At 34.1% G+C, this 24147-nt stretch overlaps 1 protein-coding gene across 1 annotated transcript; it reads right to left on the reverse strand.

The window, feature by feature from the left end:
- Window positions 1-14354: 14354 nt before the first annotated feature.
- On the reverse strand, window positions 14355-21443 carry LOC113759771 (gamma-glutamyl peptidase 5-like). Its single transcript, XM_027302346.1, has 2 exons — window positions 21135-21443; window positions 14355-14489 (listed from the first exon to the last, which is right to left on the reverse strand). Exons 1-2 carry the CDS (start codon window positions 21441-21443, stop codon window positions 14355-14357), a joined length of 444 nt encoding a protein of 147 aa, XP_027158147.1.
- Window positions 21444-24147: the final 2704 nt, after the last annotated feature.

Raw genomic sequence — 24147 nt, forward strand, 5'->3', positions numbered from 1 at the left:
TGCAATGATATACATAACTTTGGAATGGTTATTGGCCATTTAATCAACTTGTGCATCCCCTACAATTGATGCATAATTTTACTTGTATGAGTAATACTAGTTTGTTTGTGAGCACCTTACACGGGATGATCTATGAGACAGAATCAGTTTATAAAAATGTACATCATGTTAGGTGTTTGTTACTTGACTATGTATATCTGTAACAGGGAGATTAGATATAGTGCAATAAAAAGTAGCCACGTGAGTTGGAATATATTTTAGAAACTTTGGTATAATTGATATTGACATTTTTTTTGTAATTTTTTTTTGGAGTATACATGTTGTTAGTGGGTATGGAGTAGTGCTATATGTTATGTATGCTTACATGGTCATAAGTTTACAAAAAGTTAGTCCATTGTTTAAATTTGTAATTGGCTGTTAGCTCTTACACACTGTCACGTGCATACACATAATGTAAGAATGAATTTATCATATAGTTGTTCGCTGGTTACATAGAATTCATATAGGCGTACAAATTGAGGTTTGATTAGCTATACCGTGTATGTAATTATTAACACATTATATTTTTTCACCTTATTTTGCAGCATGTGAAGGGCAAAGATATTTTCTTTTGACAAATCAATGGATTTCAATCAATGCTGGTGGAGCAAAGAAATTATATTGGATAATTAGATAATTTCATTGTGCTAGACTCGTAACACTCACTAGAATGTACTTATATTTAGTTCTTAATGCATTATCACATGTTCAATCTATTTTACAATGTACTAGAGGAAAAAAAAGTTAAATTGCTAATTTTAGATTCTATTTATCAGTATTATACATCTAGTTAGTATTTAAGTACTATTTGTTGTTAATTTTTTATTGTTAGCTCGATTTGTTTTACAATATATTCAAAGTAGTAACTTCGATTCTATCAATTGGTAAAAAAAAAATTAATTTCTATTGCTAATTAGTAACATCCCTATGTTAGTATTTATTGACTTTCTGTTGCTATCACCTTACAAACTGTTTAGTCCATTTTATGATATGTTTAAGGAAATAAAAATTTTTGTTTTACATATTGGTGAAAACTAGTTACATTTGATTATTTATAAGTTACATACATGTTGATTAAACACAAATTTAACTAGTCATATCCCACTATTATAGAAATACTAGCTTTAGGTAAAATGTTAGTTGTCAATATATTATAATCTCAAAAAGTAGTAATTGCCCATCAGCAAATTTGTAACTCCCAATCATAGTGTCACTCGTTTCCGTTTTTATGAAACCCCAAACTAAAAGCCTTAAAAACATGGTTGGAATGTCAATTTTGGCATATTTCTATCATTTAATTGATCTTTGAACAAATATCCTTAAGTTTATTAGCTGTGATTCATATAAAAATAAACCAAATGAACATTCTAGTTATAACAATATGTACAACAATTCTAATAATATATACAATGCTTCAAACAAATATACAAATTGAACAAAAATCTACGATGATTACAATGATATCTACAAGGATTCGTACCTATCACTACATAACATTTTGTATATATCGAAATTGAGAATTTACAAATGTTATGGTAAAAAAAATCTATAAAAAGAAAGTAAAAGAGTTATACAATGCTGTTAACTGAGTTTCACTTGTTCCGTATTAACTAATTTTTTTTTTACCAATCAATAGAATAGAAATTATTGTTTTGGATATATTGTAAAACAGATTGAGCTAACACTAAAAAATTAGCAATAAATAGTACTTAAATACTAACTAAATGTACAATACTAATAAATAGAATCTAAAATTAGCAATTTAACTTTTTTTTTCCTCTTGGACATTGTAAAATAGATTGAACATGTGGTAATACATTAAGAACTAAATGTAAGTACATTCTAACGAGTGTTACGAGTCTAGCACAATGAAACTATCTAATTATGCAATCTAATGTCTTTGCTCCACCAGCATTGACTGATATCCATTGATTTGTCAAAAGACGCTATCTTTACCCATGACATGCTGCAAAATAAGGTGAATACGATATAATGTGTTAACAATTATATACAAGATATAGCTAATCAAACCCCAATTTGTATGCCTATATGAATTCTATGTAACCAATGAACAACTATATATATTAAATTCATTCTTACATTATGTGTATGCATGTGATAGTGTGTAAAGGCTAACAACCAATTACAAATTTAAACGATGGAGTAACTTCTGTAAATTTATGACCATGTAAGCGTACATAACATCTAGCACTACTCCATACCCACTAACAATGTGCACACTCTACAGAGAAATTTTAATATCAACTATACCAAAGTTTGTAGAATACATTTCAACTCACATAACTACTTTTTTCTGCGCTATATCTAATCTCTTTTTTACATATATACATAGTCAAGTAACTAACACCAAACATGATGTATATTTTTGTAAACTGATTATACCTTATAGATCACCCTGTGTAAGATACTCATAGACAAACAAAGGCTACTCATACAAGTAAAATTACACATCTACTATAGAGAGATGCACAAATTGATCAAAGGACTAAATAACTGTTCCAAATTTATGTGTACAATTGCACTACCTTTGATAGATATACATAGTCAAGTAACTAATATCTAACATAATGTACATTTTTGTAAACTGATTGTACCTCATAGATCACCCCGTGTAAGGTGCTTAAGCAAATTAGTATTATATAGATAAAATTACACACCCACTGCAGCCTGCAAGGAGATGCACAAGTGGGTCAAAGCATCAATAACCATTATAAATGTATGCATACCATTGCACTATGCATATTGCTGTGATGACTAATTGCAATATGCATGTGAACAAATAACTGTATGTTTAACAATTTCTATGCATCGTATTGATGAATAACATATTGTACCTTCTGATAAATATGGTGATGTTCACACACCTTATCTAGGCCAATAACCATTTCAAAGTTATACATACCGTTGTAGTACCTTTCATAGATATATACAGTCAAGTAACTAATACCTAATATGATGTACATTTTTATAAACTGATTGTACCTCATAGATCACCCCGTATAAGGTGCTTATAGGCAATTAGTAGTACTCATACAAGTAAAATTACACATCTACTGCAGCTTGTAAGGAGATGCCCAAGTTGATCAAAGCACCAATAACCTTTCCAAAGGTATGCATACTATTGCACCATCTTTTATAGATATACACATTTAAGTAACTTATACCTAAGATAATGTACATTTTCATAAACTGATTGTATTTATACATCACACTGTATAAGGTGTTTACAGACAAATCAGTACTGCTCATACAAGTAAAAAACATTTACTAAAAATCAGTACAAGTTGTGGCTGCAATGACTAATTGCAATATGTATGTGGACAACTAACCGCATATTCAATAATTTGTACACATTGTATTTGATTGGTTACATGGTGTATATTATTTCAATCAGATTGTACATTCACTAAGTACGTATGTACTTGCCATTCATTGAAGTAAACTATTTATCTAATTTAATGTACTCTCATAAGCACTAATGGTCAATTTCATAGACGATTGGAACAAATAACCATCTAGTAAAAAATCTGATATAAATGTTATTAATGACTAATATGCTATATGTTCCAATAAACACGGTGTACATCACATACCTTGTCTAGGCAAAATCTTGCAAGTTATCAAAAGCTACGCCATACTTTAAAAGCAATTACAAGTAGTAAAATTTATACCTTGCAATAAGTTACACCATACTTTAAAAGCAATTATGAGTAGGCAAATATCATTGTAATCATGTTATGGGATATCTTGCAACAAGTGTACCTTCTTGATGTTGTCAAGCCATCATAATCCTTGTTTAGGTAGACTTTCCGAATACTGAGACCTTTGATAAAACCATATATGTGAGCGATGGTCGCGTAATGTCACAGTTGTGCACAATAACTTTCCGATAATATACATGTTGTTAGATGACAGTTACGGTTTATAGTCATAAATATATGCATTGTGAGTTAGGCATTGAAGTGTTGTACTCCCTATTTCATTCGTGTAATTTACAATAACTCACTTTACTTATCTTTTATCTTTGTATGTGTCAATCTACTGTGATCTGAGCGCCCATACACAGTCGGTAATACAGTTTAAACTATACAGTGTCACTGCTATCCTGCATCAAGAATAAAAAAAAAAGAAAGTAACAATGACCTTCACACTCTCCCTGTTATTTTATATGCCAAAAAATATTCTAAGTCATTTAATTCGTCTATTGAGTCAAATTTACAAACACTTGGCATGCATAAGTTCCCTGTGCATATGTCCATCAAGTTGGCTCTCAGTGTATCTAACTCGTATGATTTCCTTGTTTAGGAGTTTTCGCCAAAGTTTCAATTTCATTATTCATGTCACACTGTCTTAAACAAGTTGCACAAACAAAATCATGCAAGTAAATTCATCCCCCTTCTGTCACAAAGCAAGCCAAATAGTGCAATGAGTTTGCAATATTCTTACCTTTGGGGTTTAGTCCAATTCGATTGAGTCTATCTCTGCTTCAGATCTCACCAACTTTCGCCTTTTTGCAGCCTTTATGAAAAATTTTTGTCCTACAATAATTACTTCTTGTGTCCCCTCAGTATACTGATTGGTAACACTATATTTCTGCAACACTTTCTCCAAAAACCTCTCATCTGAAACTTCCCCATTTGGGGTAGGAATATTATTTTGCTGATACTCTGGAATTGTGAATGAATGTTCACAAGATATGTTTTTTGAGGGAGACCAAAATTCTATTTCATTTGATGATTTCACATGAAGAGTCGTGCCTCGTTAATTTGAGCGGAAATTTTTGGAATGGACAGCTGAGGTATTTTAACGGAGCCCGTTAGCCCCTCAAATGTTTTTTTATTTTTTTCCCTACTCACTTACTGAAACGTCGTTTTCCTCTGCTTTTGCCCCCATTATACGTGGCCTGTTGCAGCCTTCTCATTTCCTTTTGTGAGAGGACTGCTCAAGGACGGTCTGCCTGATGACCGCTCCTGCCCCAAATCCATAAAAGTTGGATCTAGGCCATCTGCACTTCTAACAGCTAAGATTAGCCCATCTGATACGAACAAGAGGAGCCACTGGAGCCATGATACCAACCCTTGTTCATGTCATTCATTTCCATCCAGATTTGAGGACAAATCCTGCTCAAGTGGAGGGGACTGATGCGTGCACGGACCTTAGCCCAAGTAATGACCCAGTCCGAGTTCCATTGGGCCCAGTCACACGTGCACGAGCCAAGCTCTTCAAAGAATCCCTCCAAGCCCTTGTTCGAATTGTCCAAAACCAACATGGAGTCCATAGAGATATTGAAGGCTTGAAGGATTTTAATCGAGTTATCTACACCATGACCCAAGCCCATGAAGACTCAAGTGGGCTTCCAAATGAGTTGGCCGAATAGGGCCTTAGGCCTTAGTAGTTATTTAGCAATTGATTAGTATTTAAGTAAGAGCATGGGCCTGCCCATCTTGTCCCAAGACCATGGGCCGACTTTTCCCTTTCCTAGTCCCTTTAGGGTTTCAGTCACTTTAGCCTATAAATAGGCTTGCTTTGTAAGGTTTTAGGGGGACGTTTTATCAATAAAGTTTTGCATATTTTCGATTCTTCTTGAGAGAGAGATTCGACCCCTTTACTTGCTTTGGCAAGGGTTTTGAGCAGTCTTGCGTCCTGTCCTAGATTGTTCTACCGACCTATTCCCCTGGAGTATTCACCTTCATCGGAGTGTCGTCTACCGTCTTGAATCAAATCGTGTCGTCCGTTTGGTTCTAGATCCCGCAATTCCAAGCGTTGGACGTCCTCGCTAGATCCTTGGGCAAACGTGCTACGTGTCTCGAAACGTGTTGATCGAGGAACGTATCACCATCTGATCTTGATCTCGAGTAGATCTTGATTTAAATTTTTAACAATCCAAATTTCAGGATTTTCTTTAGTTTTCAACCTGAGAAAGCAAGAGACAAATTTTGCAAACATTGAAACTATAATCTTTTTCCTTTTTTTGGTAGAATCGTAGTTTTGGTCCCCAATATTTGATTAGAACGTCAAATTGATCCCCCAATATTTCAGCCAAGACAAATCTAGTCTCTGAAGTTTGTAATTTTAGGTAGATTTAGGATAATTAATAGGAATAGAACCATGATGAATGGTTAATATCAAATTGCTGGTAGGCAACAATTTTGATTTTGTACTTTTGGTCCACAGTATTTTCATTTTGAATCATTATATTTTTCTAATTTTTAAATAATGACATTAAGAGTTTTAGAATGAATGGAGATACAAATTAGAATGAAATAGTATTAAATGACTAATAAGAAATCTAATTAAACTTCTTTTTCTTCTTTTTCTTCTTTTTATTTCATTTACACATGCTAATAATATGTCATATGTTTCTTTTCTTTTGCATAGTTAGTCTCAAATTTGGTAATATATGTATGTTATTGCTTCTCACCATTAATTTTTTTTAAAATCAAAACGGACTTCCCATTAATATCAAAACAATGGTTACACTAGATGGATGCATTCATATACAGCCCAAGACCCGTGTGCGAAACGATGGAAACCTTAACCGATCCATTCTAATATCCCCCATGATCAATCGTGGAAGATCCGAAAACCTGTTGAACACCTGTCCTGCGCTAGAGTCAGCACCAAAATTTGCCAGACGATTAGCCGATGCGTTTGCCTCCCTGTAACAGTGTGATGTCGCGTGAAAAAATTGCTTGAACATAAGCAATTCATCCAGATCTCTCTGCAATCACCATGGGCAAGCACTAATCCCTTGAACAATTTGAATCAGGGTGAGAGAGTCAGCCTCTAAGTGTAACTCCAAGTACCCCTGAGCCACACAGTGTCTAACGCCCAGCAGAAGCGCTCGAAATTCCGCCTGCATGCTGGTCATCATCCCGAAGTGCTCCGAATAACCGAACACAAAATCTCCTTGACTATCCCGCACTAGACCACCCCCACCACTCCATCCTGGGTTCCCCCGAGAGCACCTATCTGAATTTAACTTATAGCCTCCCTGCAGGCCTACCTAGCAGACTGACCTAATAACAATCCTCCTTTGGCGATTACCCAACTCGCGAAGCATCCCTTCCCATGCGGAGGCCGAACGCTGCACCCCAGGGAATTGTGCCTGAAGGAAGTCATGCAGTAGCTGGACTATCCGACTCACCGTTTCCCTGACCCTCATCCTCCGACCTTCAAAAACCCCCTCATTCCTTGCCCTCCACAATTCCCAGCAAATCACCAAAGGAAGAATATTATGTAAAAACTTCAAAAAGACATTATTCCCCCTCCTTAACCAGCAAGCCCAAACCATATGTCGCACCGTATGCTTCTCACCATTAATGAAAACATTTTATATGCACAACATGATCATACTCTAAATAACACATCTTCGTTAAATAAGTTATACTTGGATGACAATATTCAAAAAATAAATAAAACATAAAGTAGTAGAAGAAAAGGAGAATTCTAGTTGTATAATATAAGTTTATTATAGTTACTGCTACAAAAAATATTGCATGTCTTGTGTACGTAAAACTTCAAATTCTTGTAGTTAGCCATTGTACTTATAAAAAATAGTAAAAGTAAGTATCAATGTGAAGTGATTTTAGGAAATTTTTTTTTAAAAAACTTTTATTTTTTGTTGTCTTTCCTACCAATTGAAAACTAACATTCCAATATTATAATTTTAAAGCATTTATTTTAATATCTATGTACGTTGATAATCATTTAGTGGTTCATATAATGTGTATGAAATGCCAAATTCATTTCAAATTCAATTGATAACCTATTCAAATGCCAAAAAAAAATTTAATTTACAAAAATTATATATTCCTTATATTTTAAAGGGAAAGTTAATTAAGTTGTTTAGTTATCATTAGAATTAAACTCATTATCAAGTAATTATTTGAGACTAACTATGCTAAAGAAAAGAAACATATCATATATTATTAATATGAAAAAATTAAATTAAATTAAATTAAATTAAAAAGAACATAGTTTTGTAGTAGAAAGATTAAATTTGGTTTACAAGTTTGGTATACAAATTTAGTTCTTTTGGTGTGGTAAAGTTAAACTATCAAAGAAATAAATATATGCAGGCATGACTTTATTTTCATAATTTATAGGAGGAAATTTGTATGTTTTATGAACACATGGGCAATTTGCTACTGAAGAAACATTACAAGGGGCAATGATCACTTGTCATGTGTGTCAAAAATTAATTACTAGAAATCTAAAACCTGTAGTAGTGGAAGTCCACGTCGAACCCACAGGGAACAGTTGAAACTTTCAATTTCCTTTGTTAAAATAGTAAATAGTAAACAGGGATAACTAAAACTACCGCTAAAAATAAAACAATAAAAATCGAAGATAAAATTAATAGATAATGAGCCAAACCTAAAACTACTGCTAGAACTAAAACAACTACCTCTAGAACTGAAACAATAAAAATAGAAGATAAAATTAATAGATAACAAGCCAAACCAAGGACATGAAGATCTTTATTCCAATTGATCATCAACTCCTAAAGATTCAACCTTTAATCAACTATTTGGCCTAAGTTAGCCAGGACGCCAATAATAACTCGTAGATTCTCTGAATTCAAAAATAAGAATGACGCACTCAAATTGTATTCTTGTTATTAGACAATCCAGATATTGATGCAATTCCAATTATTCTCATAATAGCATTAAGAACCAAGAATCAGTCAAAGATGACAATAACCCATGACGCATGCAGTTATTTAATCAACACCATAATCCGCCTTAAGGGTTCACAAAAGGGTTGTTACCCTTATTTGCCACATAGAAATACCAATACATGACAATAACGGATCAAGATTAGTATTTTGACATGAAGAATACATGTAGAGAGAATAATTGGCCACTTACTCTACTATACATGCATCAATATAGAATAAAATCAAGAAAATACAGATAGCAAAATAAAGATTGGAAAGATCAAACCCACCCTCACAATCGTTGGAATAAATACTTCAATCCTTGGCTTGAATAGAGAATAGGTTAGATATTTCTTTTAAGAGAGAAACAGAGCAGTTCATAACCAACTCTACTTCTACTTATTCTAATCTACTCCTAAGAATATAGAATATGAGAAAATAGCGGCCATAGGCCATCTCCCTATTTGGCTCCCCTTGACGACTGTTGTTTCACGTATTTATAGGGCCTTCTTTGTGACAACCCCACCTCCATCTTGGGCGTACCCCAGGGTTTAGCGGACCGCCTACCCAACTCTCGCCAGGACTCGCTCACTTACTTCAATGAAACAAGTTATAACCTTAAAAGTAAATAAAACAACAGTTCCAAACTTAAAATATACATTGATGCTTAAGTTGAGCTCCAAGGCCCATACATTCCCAAATATCCCAAAATTTTTAACATTCCAGATACATTCAACCCTAATCGAGCACTAGCGCAAGTACAATAGCAAAAATTCAAAAACTAGATAATGCTAGCATGTACCAGCCTCACGCCCTTGGTCGTACCCCCTGTAAGGAAAGCAAAAGATTCTAATAGAATGAGCCAAAACTCAGTGAGGTTCCAAAACTTCATGCAGACCCAAGTAGCAAGTTGACCATTATATAAAATCAAAGTAGCGAGTATAAAAGTTCATAAAAGTGAGCAATAACACTTCAACTAACAAATCTCAAAATGAGTGAGTGTAAAGTTTTTGAAAAGAAACAATAATACTACAAGTAACAATCATTTCAAAGTATAAGGATACAGATGACTCTCAAGAGCCAAATTCCCGCTGCATTTTTTGATCCGAACCCGTTGACACTCCGTCAATGTTTGAAGAAGTAAACCATGACCGTAGATCTCCACTTTACACCAATTTTCATTCGCCAATCAATCCCCTACCGGGCCCGAAATCCAAAGTAAAAGTGATGGTAATACTCGAGTATATCGAATCCAGTGGACCTAATCCAAAGGATTATACAATAAACAATAAACAGTAATATCTATGGTTCGCCAGTCTCCTCGACCAAACCCTTATTAGCTCGATTCGACTGACTAACCAATAGGGTGTGGATCCAAGAAGTGAGCCAGGATGACAGGCACCTTCTACTCGGGTTGAGTGTGGTACATGCTACCGCTCAGCATTTACAAGTCAAGTACAAGATCTCAAGTAGTATTCAAGTTATAAATATGTATATCAAGTCAATAATAACCAGTAAACAGTAAGAAATCACATTAGGGCAAGTGCGATAAAGTACACCCTTACCCGCTCAGACAAATCAAGTATTTCTTTCAAATATCAAATTCAATCATGCACTTGGAAGCACTCACCAAAGACTTAGTGCTTTTCAAGATCACGCTCAAGTGTAACTCCTTAGTTGGAGTCTAAATCTGCGATAAAATATCATTTAAGAGTTTGAAATCAACTAGGGTTCGAAACATAGGAGTTTCATTTAAAGAAAATCAAGTAAATGAAACTCGTTAAAGTAGTATTCATTTCACTTATCAAACTCTAGAAAATTCATGCTTGCTCGTTTGGTTTCGATAAAGAAGTGATTAACACTTTTAAGTTCACAACTTGGTTTAAAGGACGAGAAAACCGTATTTATAGCAGTCGCTATTTTCGTCTTTTAAAGGGTACCAGTTTTGACAAAATTTCAGCTTATATACCTCTACTAACGGAAACTTGAATACCATAGCCAATCCAAGTTCACTTCGACCTCAAATTGTCTCTCAAGTTTCAAGTTCACTCGCTTATCCTTCGAGCGAAAATTTGGACAGCATGCCCTTTGTATTTATCTATTTTCCAGCCATTTATGGCTTCATTTTTTTCCTCAAATCAGCTTAATTCAAACACACAAGCAAGTATATCAAGATATCCCTTCTACTAGGCTAAAACCATTAAATGATAACTCATTTCCAACAAGTAACTATCCAATATCAAAGCTGGAAACCAATTTAAAGAAGAAATTATAAGTGGCAGATTTGTCATACTTCGGTGTTTTGGTCATAACTGTAGCTAGGTACATTGGATCGAGGTAAATTTCATGGTGTTTCGAAGATAAGACGTAGGCCTACAACTGTAATGAAGGCATCAAACCCCAGTTCAAACATTATCAGGGTTGAAATTGGCAAAAACAGACACATAAAAATTCTGTCGGAGCCAAAACAGGATAACTGAACAGTTTTGGTAAAATGGCTATAACTTGGTGTAGAAAAATCAAAATTGAGCTCCGTCAGTGGTGTTTAAAACTTGATTCATAGAGGTTCCAATGGTATAAAAATCAGGTTCTAGTTCATCTCCTACAACTACCGGCAAGCTCAGGAAATTGACTGAAATTCGCCACCAAATGCTGAAATTTCATCTTTTGAAGCTAAAAAAGCACAATCATGCTCCTAATCACCTCACAAATCCATATCAAAGCTCAATACTAACATATTAGAGATAAACATCATAAATCAAAGCTGAAAAATCACAAACCCTAGTTGAAATTCGCTAATCTTCACCAAAACTAGAGTATCATCCAACATAATTCAAGATTCAAGGCATCTATCCCATATTTTGCTAAAATAAGAAAGAAAAAGGGAGTTTTAGACTTATACCTTCCAAAACACTTGAAGAAAGTAAGGAACCAAACTATTTCTTTCAAAACTTTCACCACACCTAGCTTCCTAAGCACCAAGACACAAGTTTAATTGGTTTAGATTTGTGGTTTTAATTCAAACAAGACAAGATTCAAGGTTGTAGTTGGAGGTTTTCTTCCTCTCTTTTCTCTCCTAAACTCACGGCCAAGACATGAAGAAATGGAAGAAAAATTGGACAAAAGGAAAGATAAGAAGAAAGGAAAATGTCTTGGTCAAACTTCCATGGATTGCCAACACTTGCCACTTCAAGATTTCTTCTTATTTTTTTTTCTTTCTTCCCTTTTCTTAGTCAACATTTTCGGCTGGTTTAGGGCTTAATCTAGGGTTAATTAGTTGAAATAAAAACAAGAGGATTAGGATAAGAAAGTAGTCGTCAAGTGGTGTACTCAATCGGTAACAAACGGTGCACGTCGGTTCAAGCTTATTTTCCTTAACTCTCTCGTACTTGTGTTTTAACTTATGATTCACTAACTTATTATTAGCACTTCTAATCACACACTTCCTCTTATCTAATACTCACTATTATCCACCAAATTTAGTACACGTACCTCACAAGTGATCACACTACCAAAATACGCAAAAACCCTATTTTACCCTAACTATAAAACTAAGGGTAAAACTCTTAATTCTATTATTTATTACAACTATTGAGGGAGTAAATGAGTAGTAAAGATAATATAAAGTAATTTAATCAAAATAAAAGGGAATTATAAGAAAAATATAGATCAATTTTCAAGTCATCACACTCTCTCCCTTTAAAAGAATTTTGATCTCGAAATTCATACATTTATTTGGAAATCACTCAAGAAATTTTTCTTGCATAACAATGGAAAACAAGAATCGTACCTTCTACCACTGTAGACGGATTAAGTACTGATTAGTGGTTTAAGGAGTATACTCTGGCAGGTACTCTGGGTTTATTTCCTTCTACATTTGGTTATTTAAGATTTGACCTGAGGGGATAGGTTGCAAGCTGGTGCTCAGTACTACCACATCATAAACATTTTCGGGTCTTTCTCCAACAATTATCCTCAGTATGGTTGATTTTTCCACAATATCCATAAAGGATTGATGTTTGATCTCCTTGTGAGACACCTCTCTGTTGTCCTCTCCACCTAGGGCTCCTCTCAGAGTAACTCCCTTGGATATTTCCAAAATTCTCACACCACTAGCTCCTCGACCCACCTTAGAGGGTGGCATACCTAGATCACCTTGTTCTTGCCCTTGGTCTCCACTAGACGCACCCTTCTTTCTTGCATGAAAAGCCTTCACTTGAGCCCGTGCAATTTCTATCCTTTGAACTTTCTCAAGAACCTCCGTGAAAGTATTAATTTGTGCAGCCGCTAGAGCCTCTTGTATCTCTACGTTCAACCCTTACACAAACCGCCTCACCCTTCTTTGCTCCGTAGCTATCAATTCAGGAGCAAATTTTGATAATTTGGATAAACTGAGTCTCATATTCAGATACACTTAAACCTCCTTGACGTAGCCTAATGAAATCATCCTTTCTTTTCTCCTGGACTATTGGTGGAAGGTATTTCTCGTTAAATTCTCGCACAAAGTTCAACCAAGTCCATATTGTCCGTTCTCTCTCCCACTTAACTCTAATTACATTCCACCAAGCTCTGGCTGGTCCCTTAACTTGAAATACCGCAAAATTCACCTGCCTTTCCTCCGTATAATTCAATGCAGCGAAAATATTGATCATTGCTTCTAGCCATCTCTCGGCTACCTCAAAATCTGATCCTCCAAGAAACTTGGGAGGAGAAAACTTTTAAAACCGCTCTAGGATCCCATCTTCCCCTATTTCAGGGCCCGTAGGCTGATTAACAGGGATTTGACCTTGCTACTCTACTAATCGAGCCCCAAGATGATTCATTGCATGACAGGCCTTTGCAGCAAGTAAATCATGTTGTGAATATCAAGCATATTTTTATGTAGCAGGCAGTTTCAGGCCATTATGAATGATTTCTTGCATTCATCTGCTGTTAGAATCTAATTATGTGGAGTTATTGGCCATAAAGTTACTGCATTCAAATGAAGGCAGGTAAGTCTAATATTCAAAAACTAAAAACAAAAAATATTTATTATTGTTTTTGTGCCTACTTACGGTTGTAAGTTGTGATCACCGACCAAGGAGGAAAGCCCCCAGATGATTCATTGCATGACAGGTCTTCGCAGGAAGTAAATCATGTTCTGAATATCAAGCATATTTTTATGTAACAGGCAGTTTCAGGTCATTATCCCCAAAGACGTCCATTAGCCTGAAATGGTTTTATCCATTCGCAATTCTTCATAACCCCCAAAGATGCCCATTGGCCTGAAATGGTTTTTATCCATTTGCATTATACACTCAAAGCAATTCAACAACCAAATCATCCTTTTTTGGGTAAGGATTAAAGTTTCAGTTAGCTATAGTAGGTTACCGCCAGAAATAATGAAACATTATGTCTGAAAACCAAGATAGAATAAAAATACAAACACAATAACAGATAGCTAGTCTTTTATTTCCTTTTTTAGGACTAAGGTAACAATTTTAAATCTACCCAATTCCTTGGCAATCATGATATCGTTCCCCATCAATATTAGTAAACTTCTGCATCTCCATTTTCTTTTAAATACTCAAAACATGCAATACATGTTAATGCGGTTTGATGTCCAACAAATGCCTTCACAATAGAAATGCCTTCACAATAGAAAGGCCTTCGTCATTGCATCAACAGGCTTCTTGATCTGATTATCTTTGTAGTATAGATATGCTAGTTGGTCCCATGCCTCCGCAGGAGCCTTCATTCCACTCACAACAGCTTCGTACCAGTGCTGCTGCCTTTCCCAGCAGTCTCATTTTAGCATAAGCATTAAACATGTCCTCAAAAATATCCAAGTCATGAGCGGTGGTTTTTCACAGACTCACCTTCCTGGAAAATGTTTTCAGCTCCTTGAATGTCATCCAAACTGATTGAGAATCGTATCATGTCATGATGCTCTGAGTTGCTTACATAGCCCCTCTTGTTGCACAGATGCCAGAGTTGACGACTTCATTCTAGTTCTTGCTAGTCGAATGCAAATGCATACCAAGGAGAAGTTCATGAATGTATACCGTACACTTTGCTCCCCCCTTGAGTGTCTCTGCCTTGTTTAGTATCTCAGAAGACTTTTTTACCAGGCTAGCTCTTAAGCATTCCTTTGCTACCATGAAAAGAAATGTTGTATCCCGCGTGAACTAGAGCCTCTATCTCGATTTTCTTCAAGAGTTTTCCTGTGGCTTTAGTATAATAATCAGTAGCATATGCTTTCAACAAGACGTAGTACTCAAAGTAAAGTTGCTGCAACAAAATGCCTTCTGTTTCCATTTCTTCCAAAAACTTCTCAAAGTCTCTTAGTCTATCACAACTCAAATTAGAGGTTAAGCACTTTCATGTATGATAACTTTTGTGTTACAACGAGATGCTGTCATTCTCTGCATAGGTTCCTCAGTTTTCTTCATACAATACAAAGACAGAAACATCGCACGCCTGGACCACTACAAGGAAATCAGGTGGTGGTATTTCACATCAATCAATTTAAGTCCTCTTGTCCGATGCAAACTTTAGGCTAAATGTAACATGATTGAAACTTTCTTCAGTACAATGCCTTTAAATTTGTGGAGCATAATGGCTTCTAATTACGAGCGGCAAACATCACATCGCATAGGAATTTGAACACAAATTACAACTGGTGTTGTTTTTTTTTTGGGGTTGTTTTCCTTGTTTCATCTTTCTAATGCCTTCTCCGAGAGGAAACAAATGGTAAGTACCAAATTTAATCAAGACAACTCCATGATGTGGAATCCAATAATGATCAGTTGGTGCTGAACAAAACAGAGTGCCAACTCCATGATGTGGATTAGAGAAAGGGCATAGGAAAATAGAAAGCTAGCCAGCCCAAGAAATGATTTTTCAATAATTCAACCACTTCTCGATCTAAGGTTGGTACTCCTTTTGAATAAGTCACATTGCATATCAGGTAAAAGCAAAAGCTTTTGGGCCACTGCCACAATATACAGATTACACCACCCCAGCTAGCACTAGCACTCATGGTTCAAAGTCGTGGTCGTGGTTGCGGTCGCGGCCCAGATCGTTCCATATCGGTCCCGGCATATCGGTCGCGATTTCGGTGAGACGCAAATTTTTGAAATATTGAATATCCTAAAAATTAAAAAAATATATGATAAAAAAATAATTAAAAAAAATTAGCAAAAATAATAAAAATTCGAGCTGATTCGGGATGACTCAGGATGACTCGGACGTTTCTATCCGTCTCGGAGACGTTTCGGCCAAATTCTCGACGATTCATTATTTCGGAGTCATTTCGTCCCCGGTATCAGATCGGGAAGCCCCGTTCTAGTGACTCCTCGGCTGAGTCTTTGAACCATGCTAGCACTAGCAGGAGGGACCAAAGGGTTTCAAAACTGCACTAAATAGCAACGTACCACCACCATTTTCACAAAACTGTCTATCCCAGTAGTAAACAGATTCGGACCACAAATTAACTGCATCTGCATTTGGTATCCCATGGAGGCAAAGAGGCAGTGGAATCCACTGACTGGCACAACTATTTCCACGTCTCTCTCAATCCTCCCAAGTACCAAGTCAGGTTCCATCAAATTTATGAAACCACCTAATCAAGTTAGCTAAATGATTTAGTCCACCAGTATTATAATATTGCACTGCGTAAACAGGTCATAAACAAGGTGTACTTAAGATGTGATTGCCCACAAATTGGCTGGTTGGCAGTTCTATTAAAGAATTTTCAATTGACTAGGAATCCGATGCCAAGTGTTCCCTCTATGTTTGACTTTCTCCCAAATAAAAGAGATTTCTCATCCCCTTCATCAGAGAAAAAAAAAAGAAGAGAAGAGAAATGTTGTCCAAACTGAAATATATACTAATTGAATAACTTCCATTAGTATGATTTAATCATCCATGATTATAGTCAATAACCGGAGACATTAACTAATTTGGAGTTCTAAAGGAGGGAGTCAGTGGACCGAGTACGGAAGAAAAGGAAAAGATGTGCAACCCCACTGAAAAAGTACGACTTAGTCTTCAGTTTCCAACAGCAACAGCGAGCAAATCTCACTAAACAATTAATTTTTTATGATGTTGTCCTAATCGCTCCATAATAATATCTCAACACGGCTATCCAACTGATCGTTTTGACATTAAATTCACATGTCTAAAGAACCTTTTAGAAAGAACTTCAAAATACACCATCTGGATTTATTTAAAAAAAATAAAAATAAATAAACGATATTTTAAAGACATCAATTATCTGCGGATTTATTTATTTTTTTCCCTAGAATAGTAGTCCCTTTTATGTTTGAAGCCACCCATGCATTTCAAAATTTTTGTGAAATCTTTTCTATATATATATATATATATATATATATACATGTATAGAAAAGAGGAATGAAGTTGAATAGTTGACAAAATGACCATAATTTGTCAACTTTGGTTAATGAGACTAATAAAGCATTTTTCAACGCGTGAGTCGTAACACATTGAAGACCAAGTACAGAAGAATGCGCAAGTTCAACCACTGAAATGTGCGACTTAGGTTCCATTTGATAAAACTGAATTTGAATTTTGAAATCTGAATACTGAAATAATTAATTTGCTGAATTTTAAGTACTGAAAAGAAATATATGAATGTCTGAATTTTAATGTTAAACCTATTTGTACTATTTGATAAACATTTATAACTGAATGCTTAATAAGTTAAATTTGACAAATTTGCCCTTATATCTTTTCATCCAAAAAAGAAATAGAACATATGATTTAATTAGCTAAAAATGTTTGGTATGAAAATGATAATATTTATTTTTAAATCAAATTAATATAAAAGATTAAATATATTATATGAGGAGTATGGAGAAAATGTGAAAATCATTCACAAGGGAGAAAAAAGAAATAGAAAATCATTAGATAGAGAATATTAGATTGTTTAATTAGATAAGAATTTTGAACATAATTAACTAACAAGGGTAGATTTGGTAGATAAAATAAGGTAATTGAAATAATTCTATTGATTCTTATCAGAATTAAGCATTTAGTTAGGATTTTTGTGTTGAAAAAATATACATAAGTTCAACACTACTTAACAAGTTTAGCAAATGGATTTTTATTTATCAAACACTCAAAACATTTGAATGTCTGAAAAAATTCAGATTCAACATTTTTTTTATGTTATCAAACAGACCCTTAGTCTTTGTTTCCCCTAAGAAAATCTAGGGGTTTGTTTGGATTGAGATAATTTCAGATAAAATAATTTGCTTCACAAATTTCAATCATATTTTTATCTTTTCAATCACCTTTTTATCTCACATACATCACATCACAAAAAATGTTACAGTAATTATCTCAAATAAATCATTCAAATAAACTCCTATCCAAACAAACCTATATATATATATATATATATTTCTATGTTGCACTTAAACATGGTTTAAAAAAGCTAAGTACGGCTTTTATAGTCATGGTTGAACTAACAAATTTTTCGAATCAGCATGTATCTAATAATAACACCTTTTAGAACTTAGAAAAGACGCCCTACCAGTTTACCACAAGTAGCAAAAATCTCAAACTCCAGAACACCGACAGCTGTGAGAAACATGCTCAGTACTGTACTGTACTTAGAGGTGGCAAATTAACCCACTTAATTAAATTTACCCATACCCGCCCATGAATAGATGGGTATGGGTATCTTAAATTTTTATATATGGATATAAATGGGTTACCCAATAATATAAATGGGTATTATTGGATAACCCATCAAATCCAATTAACCCATTTAAAATTCTCTTTCCCCCAAGTCTCTTCTTTTCTCCCACCCATTTTTTTTTCAAAATTTTCATTTTGTCATGTTGTTAACTACTTTTGTTTCATTATTATTATTATTATTATTATTATTATTATTATTGTTTGTTGGTTTTATCTTATTATTTTATTTTATCTTAGTTTGTTAACTTGCTTATTTTTCAGCATTACTAATTTATGATAAATTTTAGCCTATTTTCTTCTCTTTCTAAAATGAAATTTTAAATTTATATATGAAAAAAATGTTAAGGGTTCAAAATTTTTGGATTAAGTTTTTATATTAATTTTTATAGTACTTAGTTCAAATTTTTATATTCTTATTATTCAATTATTAAATAATAGGTAATTTTGTGATATAGAGTATAAATGAAAAAAAATTGGTAATTAAGTTTATTGAACATTATAAATAAATATTTAAAACTAATGATGGATACAAAGAGTGGTATAAATTGATAACTTAGTTTGCAAAAATGAATTTAAATGAGTTTACAAAAAGTTAAAATAAATGGGTTATAAATGGGTAATTGGGTTACCCAATTTATTTTTTGATTTACCCATTTATACCCATCTAATTAAATGGGTATAAATGAGTTGACTCACTTATACCCATTACCCATTTTACCCAACCCAAACCCGCCCAAATCACCCATTTTGACACTTCTAACTGTACTGCACATTTTCTCAGGAAAACAACAATTTTCATCGACTCACCTAACTGCACCTGCATATTGCATAACAAACTACTATTGCTTTTAGCTTTTAATAGAGGTGAGGACAATCTAAGATTAACCTTTTTCATCCACTGTTAATTTAAAAAGCCTTGTGCTAGTATGAATAACTTAACCCGTGATGCTCATTAATTTACTCCTGGTTACTGCTTCTTACTCGTCAAGGTTAGTCCATAAATGAATGAATAGCTTTGGAAGCAACGAGATTTGATTTTTGCAGTAATTGTTTTGCTAACATATATATATATATATATATATATATATATAGGTTACGTCTACGGTGGAAAGTTCACTTTTCTGCCCATAGTGGGCAGAAGCAATGCAAGGAGGCCAACTGTGTTTTCTGGAGACGCACAAAGATGGACAGAGAAATAATGTACCGGGCACTGGAGAAAGCCGATTGTGCTTGGATGAAATAATGCAATACATTTTAAAATTACAATAAAAGTCTCTTAAAAAAATGTTCATCATCTAATGTCCATTACTTAGAAATATTTTGTGAACACTCCAATCGAGATGCGGGTCCCAATGAAAAGTGAAGAGCGAAAAAGTGAATCTCAAAGAAACGTGGAAAACAAATGTACGGAAAGGTAGACGAAATTATTGTAATGGAAAATAGGTGAAATTTTCAACATTATTTAATGAATTTTATACATGTTAAAACAATATTGTGGTAGTTTTTATTTTTTAATTTAGTTTGATATTTAAAATAATTGATGCGTAAATATAAAAGGAAGAGTTGGGATATCAAACAGGATTAAAATAAAGGAAGATGTGCAATTTTGGTCCCCCATGGTTTGGTCTACAAGTTAAACTGGTCTATGATATTTTGACCAAAATAAATATGTCCCAAATTTTTTATTTTAGGCAAATTTAGGGCAACTAATACAAAACTACAATATCTAACGGTCAAAATCAAGTTAGAATTAGTCAAAAGTTTGACTTTATATTTTTTTGGTCTCTAATATTTGAAAATTTAATCAATATGGTCCCTTATGTTTTAAATAATTATATTTCAAATGAAATAAAATGTGAATTAGATTAAATGCATAAAAAAATGTGTTCTAAATCTCATTAAAATCCTTAAAAGTAATCCACATTGTCAAAACATATCATTTAGCCTAAAAAACATCTTTTCGTTAAATTAATTACAAATAAATGATAACACATAAATTATATATAAAAGAAAATTTAGTGGAAAAAAGAGAATTTTAATTTGAGTATATAGTAAATTTAATTGTAAACAGTATAACACAAATTGTTGTACGACTTGTGGATATGAGTTTCAATCGGTTATGTTTAGGCATTGTGATTATAATAACAAATAAAGACAATTACCAATATAAAGGATTCATATGAATTTTTTAAAAATTTATTGGTATTTCTTCTTGTCTTTCCTTTATATTAAATCAAATATTTCAATAATACAATTTAATGTATTTATATTTATATGTTCATCTTAAATTGATAATTTTATTGAATAATTTAAATAATTATAAATTTTTTATTTCAATTGAAACGTAATTGACAACTAGTTGAAATGACAAAAAACAAAGAAAAAGAAAATATTATTCAATCAACTCAATGACATATAGTTGTTTATATTATAATAGAATATTTAATTAACTATTTTAATTTATCAAATATAAGTATTGGGCATTAGGTGATGAACAAATTTTTAAAAAAAAATTTATTGTAATTTTAAAATATATTATATTTTTTATCCACGCACAACCGGCTATCTCCTGTGGTACCCAGATATCCTTCTTTGTGCGTCCCCACTCCCCACACAGCACAGTTGGCCTTCTTGCATTGCTTCTACCTACTATGGGCAGAAAAGGTGAACTTTCCACCTTAGACGTAACCTATATATATATATATACCTGGTGACCGAAGCATATGCCCAGAACTTTCTTCTTCATGGAATCCAATTGTTTGAGCAGATTGAGAAGCCTGCAGATCCAGACATCAGTCCCATGAGCATCACTGAAACTTCCAGTGATGACAAACCCATCAAACTCTTTAATCTCTTCGTCATCAGGGAACTCACCATTGGCCACACGAAACACCTTCCAGGTTTCACCTTCTTCCCCCAGCATTCTCACGAAAGCTCCAAAGTGCTCTCCATAAATCTTCTTCACGTTCTCGGAATCATCCGCACACAGCAGAACCCCAAACTTCTTGCCACCCATTCTTAAATTTATATGAGGAGATTGTGGAAGTGTGGGGAAATAAGACAACTACAGCTTTGATTGGAGACGGTGAAAATTTAACCAAAATCACAATGAACAGGAGATTCCCTGAGTTCGAAACTTACGAAACTGCCACTGTTTGTAAGGACTTCTGACTGCGATTTATGCTTTCTACTTTTGCTTTAGTAGGATCACAACATTTCAGCTTTTTTAACGTGTAAATGGTGAATTTTAATGAAAAGGTGACTAGTAAAAAGCAGAGTGGAAAAAACAGGGGACATCAGAAGCCTTCCTTTTGTTTCTTTTAACTTCTTTCTTTTTTCTTCACTACACTATAGAACTTCACCATTTGTCTGTTGCAGTTCATTGAAACTCTCCTTTTAATGCAGCAAAGAAGCCTTCTAGTAGGTTTAGACAAGTCTATTCCAATTATTTAGGTGATATGGCTTTGTGTTTCAGAAACTTTATTAGCTAGAATTTGATATCAATATTGTCTATGTTATTGAGTGCGTGTGTGTCATGGTACTACAGTTAGATAAGAATGGGTTTATCTTAGTTTTATTGTACTGAATGGAATGTATGAATTAAATAATCTTAATAATGCAGGACGATGTGTTAAATTGTAGTAGTACTCCAAAGAGTATAGATTGCTGCAAGAAGCAAATGAGCTTGAAGAATTGAAGTATTGAAATTCGAAAGCCACTGTGTAGAGCTAGAAATAGTAGAGATACAAAGTGTGCATGTTTGATATTGTTGAAATCTTGTGCTTGAAATGGATATAGGCAACTAGGCCTTTATGTAAAACTAAGATAAAGCCGTTCCATATCTGCCTTTAGTACCATATTGCACACGGACTCCATAACATAGATAATAGAAATTTTCCGTAAACACAAAGCCTGATCAACTAAATAATTGGAATAGACTTGTTGAAACCTACTAGAAGGCTTCTTTGCTGCATTAAAAGGAACGCTTCAATGGACTGCAACATACGGCAAAGTGCTATAGTGTAGTGAAGAAAGAAGAAAGGAAAACTTGATGTCCCCTGTTTTTCATGCCCTGCTTTTTACTACACACCTTTTCATTAAAACTGAAATGTTGTAATCCTACTAAAGCATATACGTTAATTATAAATTGCAGTCAGAAGTCCTTACAAACAGTGGCAGTTTCATTTGTTTGGAACTCTGAGAATCTCCTGTTCATTGTGATTTTGGTTACATTTTCACCATCTCCAATCAAAGCTATATTCGTCTTATTTGCCCACACTTCCACAATCCCACATATATACCTGCCTCCACGTGAATGAAGTACTTGGATTGACTCTGAATGGGTGGTGATGCAATGGCATCCATTATCCTTCTATATGTTCCAGGTCTTGTCTTCGATACGGTTGCATTAAACATAATACTGTTTTCATGAATGTTGCTCAATTTCTTGTGTCCTTGCAGCTGGAAATGTATGATGATGTAAACAGATACAACCATAACCAATACAATCACGATGACTGGTGAAGCGCCCTTAGCCATACCTCCCTACCTACACCTGGAGATTAGTTGGTCAATGCTAATAGCAGCCTGAGTGTTCTTTTTGTTTATTAGTTGGTTGCAGGGATAACATATATTGCATGTTTTGAGTATTTAAAAGAAAATGGAGATGCAGAAGTTTACTGATTGCAAATTGTTACCTTAGTCCTAAAAACAGAAATAAAAGGCTAATCTGTTTTTGTGTTTGTATTTTATTCTATTTTGGTTTTCAGACATAATGTTTCATTATTTCTGGCGGTAACATGCTATAGCCAACTGAAACTTTAATCCTTACCCAAAAAGGATGATTTGTTTGTTGAATTGCTTTGAGTGTGTAATGCAAATGGATAAAAACTATTTCAGGCCAATGGACATCTTTGGGGGTAATGAAGAACTGCGAATGGATAAAACCAGTTCGGGCAAATGGACATCTTTGGGGATAATGACCTGAAACTGCCCGCGCTACATAAAAATATGCTTGATATTCAGAACATGATTTACTTCCTGTGGCTTTCCTCCTTGGTCGGTGATCACAAATTACAACTGTAAGTAGGCACAGAAACAATAACGAATATTTTTTTTGTTTTTAGATTTTGAATATTAAACTTAACTGCCTTCATTATAATGCAGTAATTTGATGGCCAATAACTCCAGATTATTAGGTTCTAACAGCAGATGAATGCAAGAAATAATTTATATAGTTAGATTATGTGATTATAAAGTGAGTGAGAGGATATTTATATACTTTTTGGAATAGCAATCATGATTGAACCCTTTTGGCTGCTATTTAATTTTCCGTATACCCTTGTGTTATAGTAGTGTTTGGCCAAGACAGCTGCTAAGGCCTGACTAATGGATGTTAACAGATATACATTTATGCTTACATGAGCTTGAGAGATAGTCAGGGATAATGCAGAGTGCAGACTAGCATTGACTTTGTCTTCTGGACCGAAATTGCAAAAGTACATCATTTTGGCAAGAGTGAGTTATCAATACCATATAAAAGCAACAGTGCATTTATGCATAACCTTGACAACTACGCAATTCCACCATAATTTACAGAGATTAAATCTTCCAACATACTGATTGATGCAAATTGAACTGCTGAAGTTTCTGATTTTTCGATTATTACTAAACATTCCAGAGTCCAAGTGCGATAACGGGCTGACCAAGCCAGTAGGTTA

This window comes from Coffea eugenioides, chromosome 2 (genome assembly GCF_003713205.1).
Source record: "Coffea eugenioides isolate CCC68of chromosome 2, Ceug_1.0, whole genome shotgun sequence".
NCBI lineage: Eukaryota > Viridiplantae > Streptophyta > Magnoliopsida > Gentianales > Rubiaceae > Coffea > Coffea eugenioides.

What these genes read in the sequence shown, in the direction of transcription:
- LOC113759771 (XM_027302346.1), bottom strand. Translation starts at nt 21,443, where the DNA reads ATGGGTGGCAAGAAGTTTGGGGTTCTGCTGTGTGCGGATGATTCCGAG. An exon ending in GCATATGCTTCGGTCACCAG is followed by an intron (nt 14,490 to 21,134) that starts GTATATATATAT and finishes TGGGAAAGGCAG; the next exon opens with CAGCACTGGTACGAAGCTGT.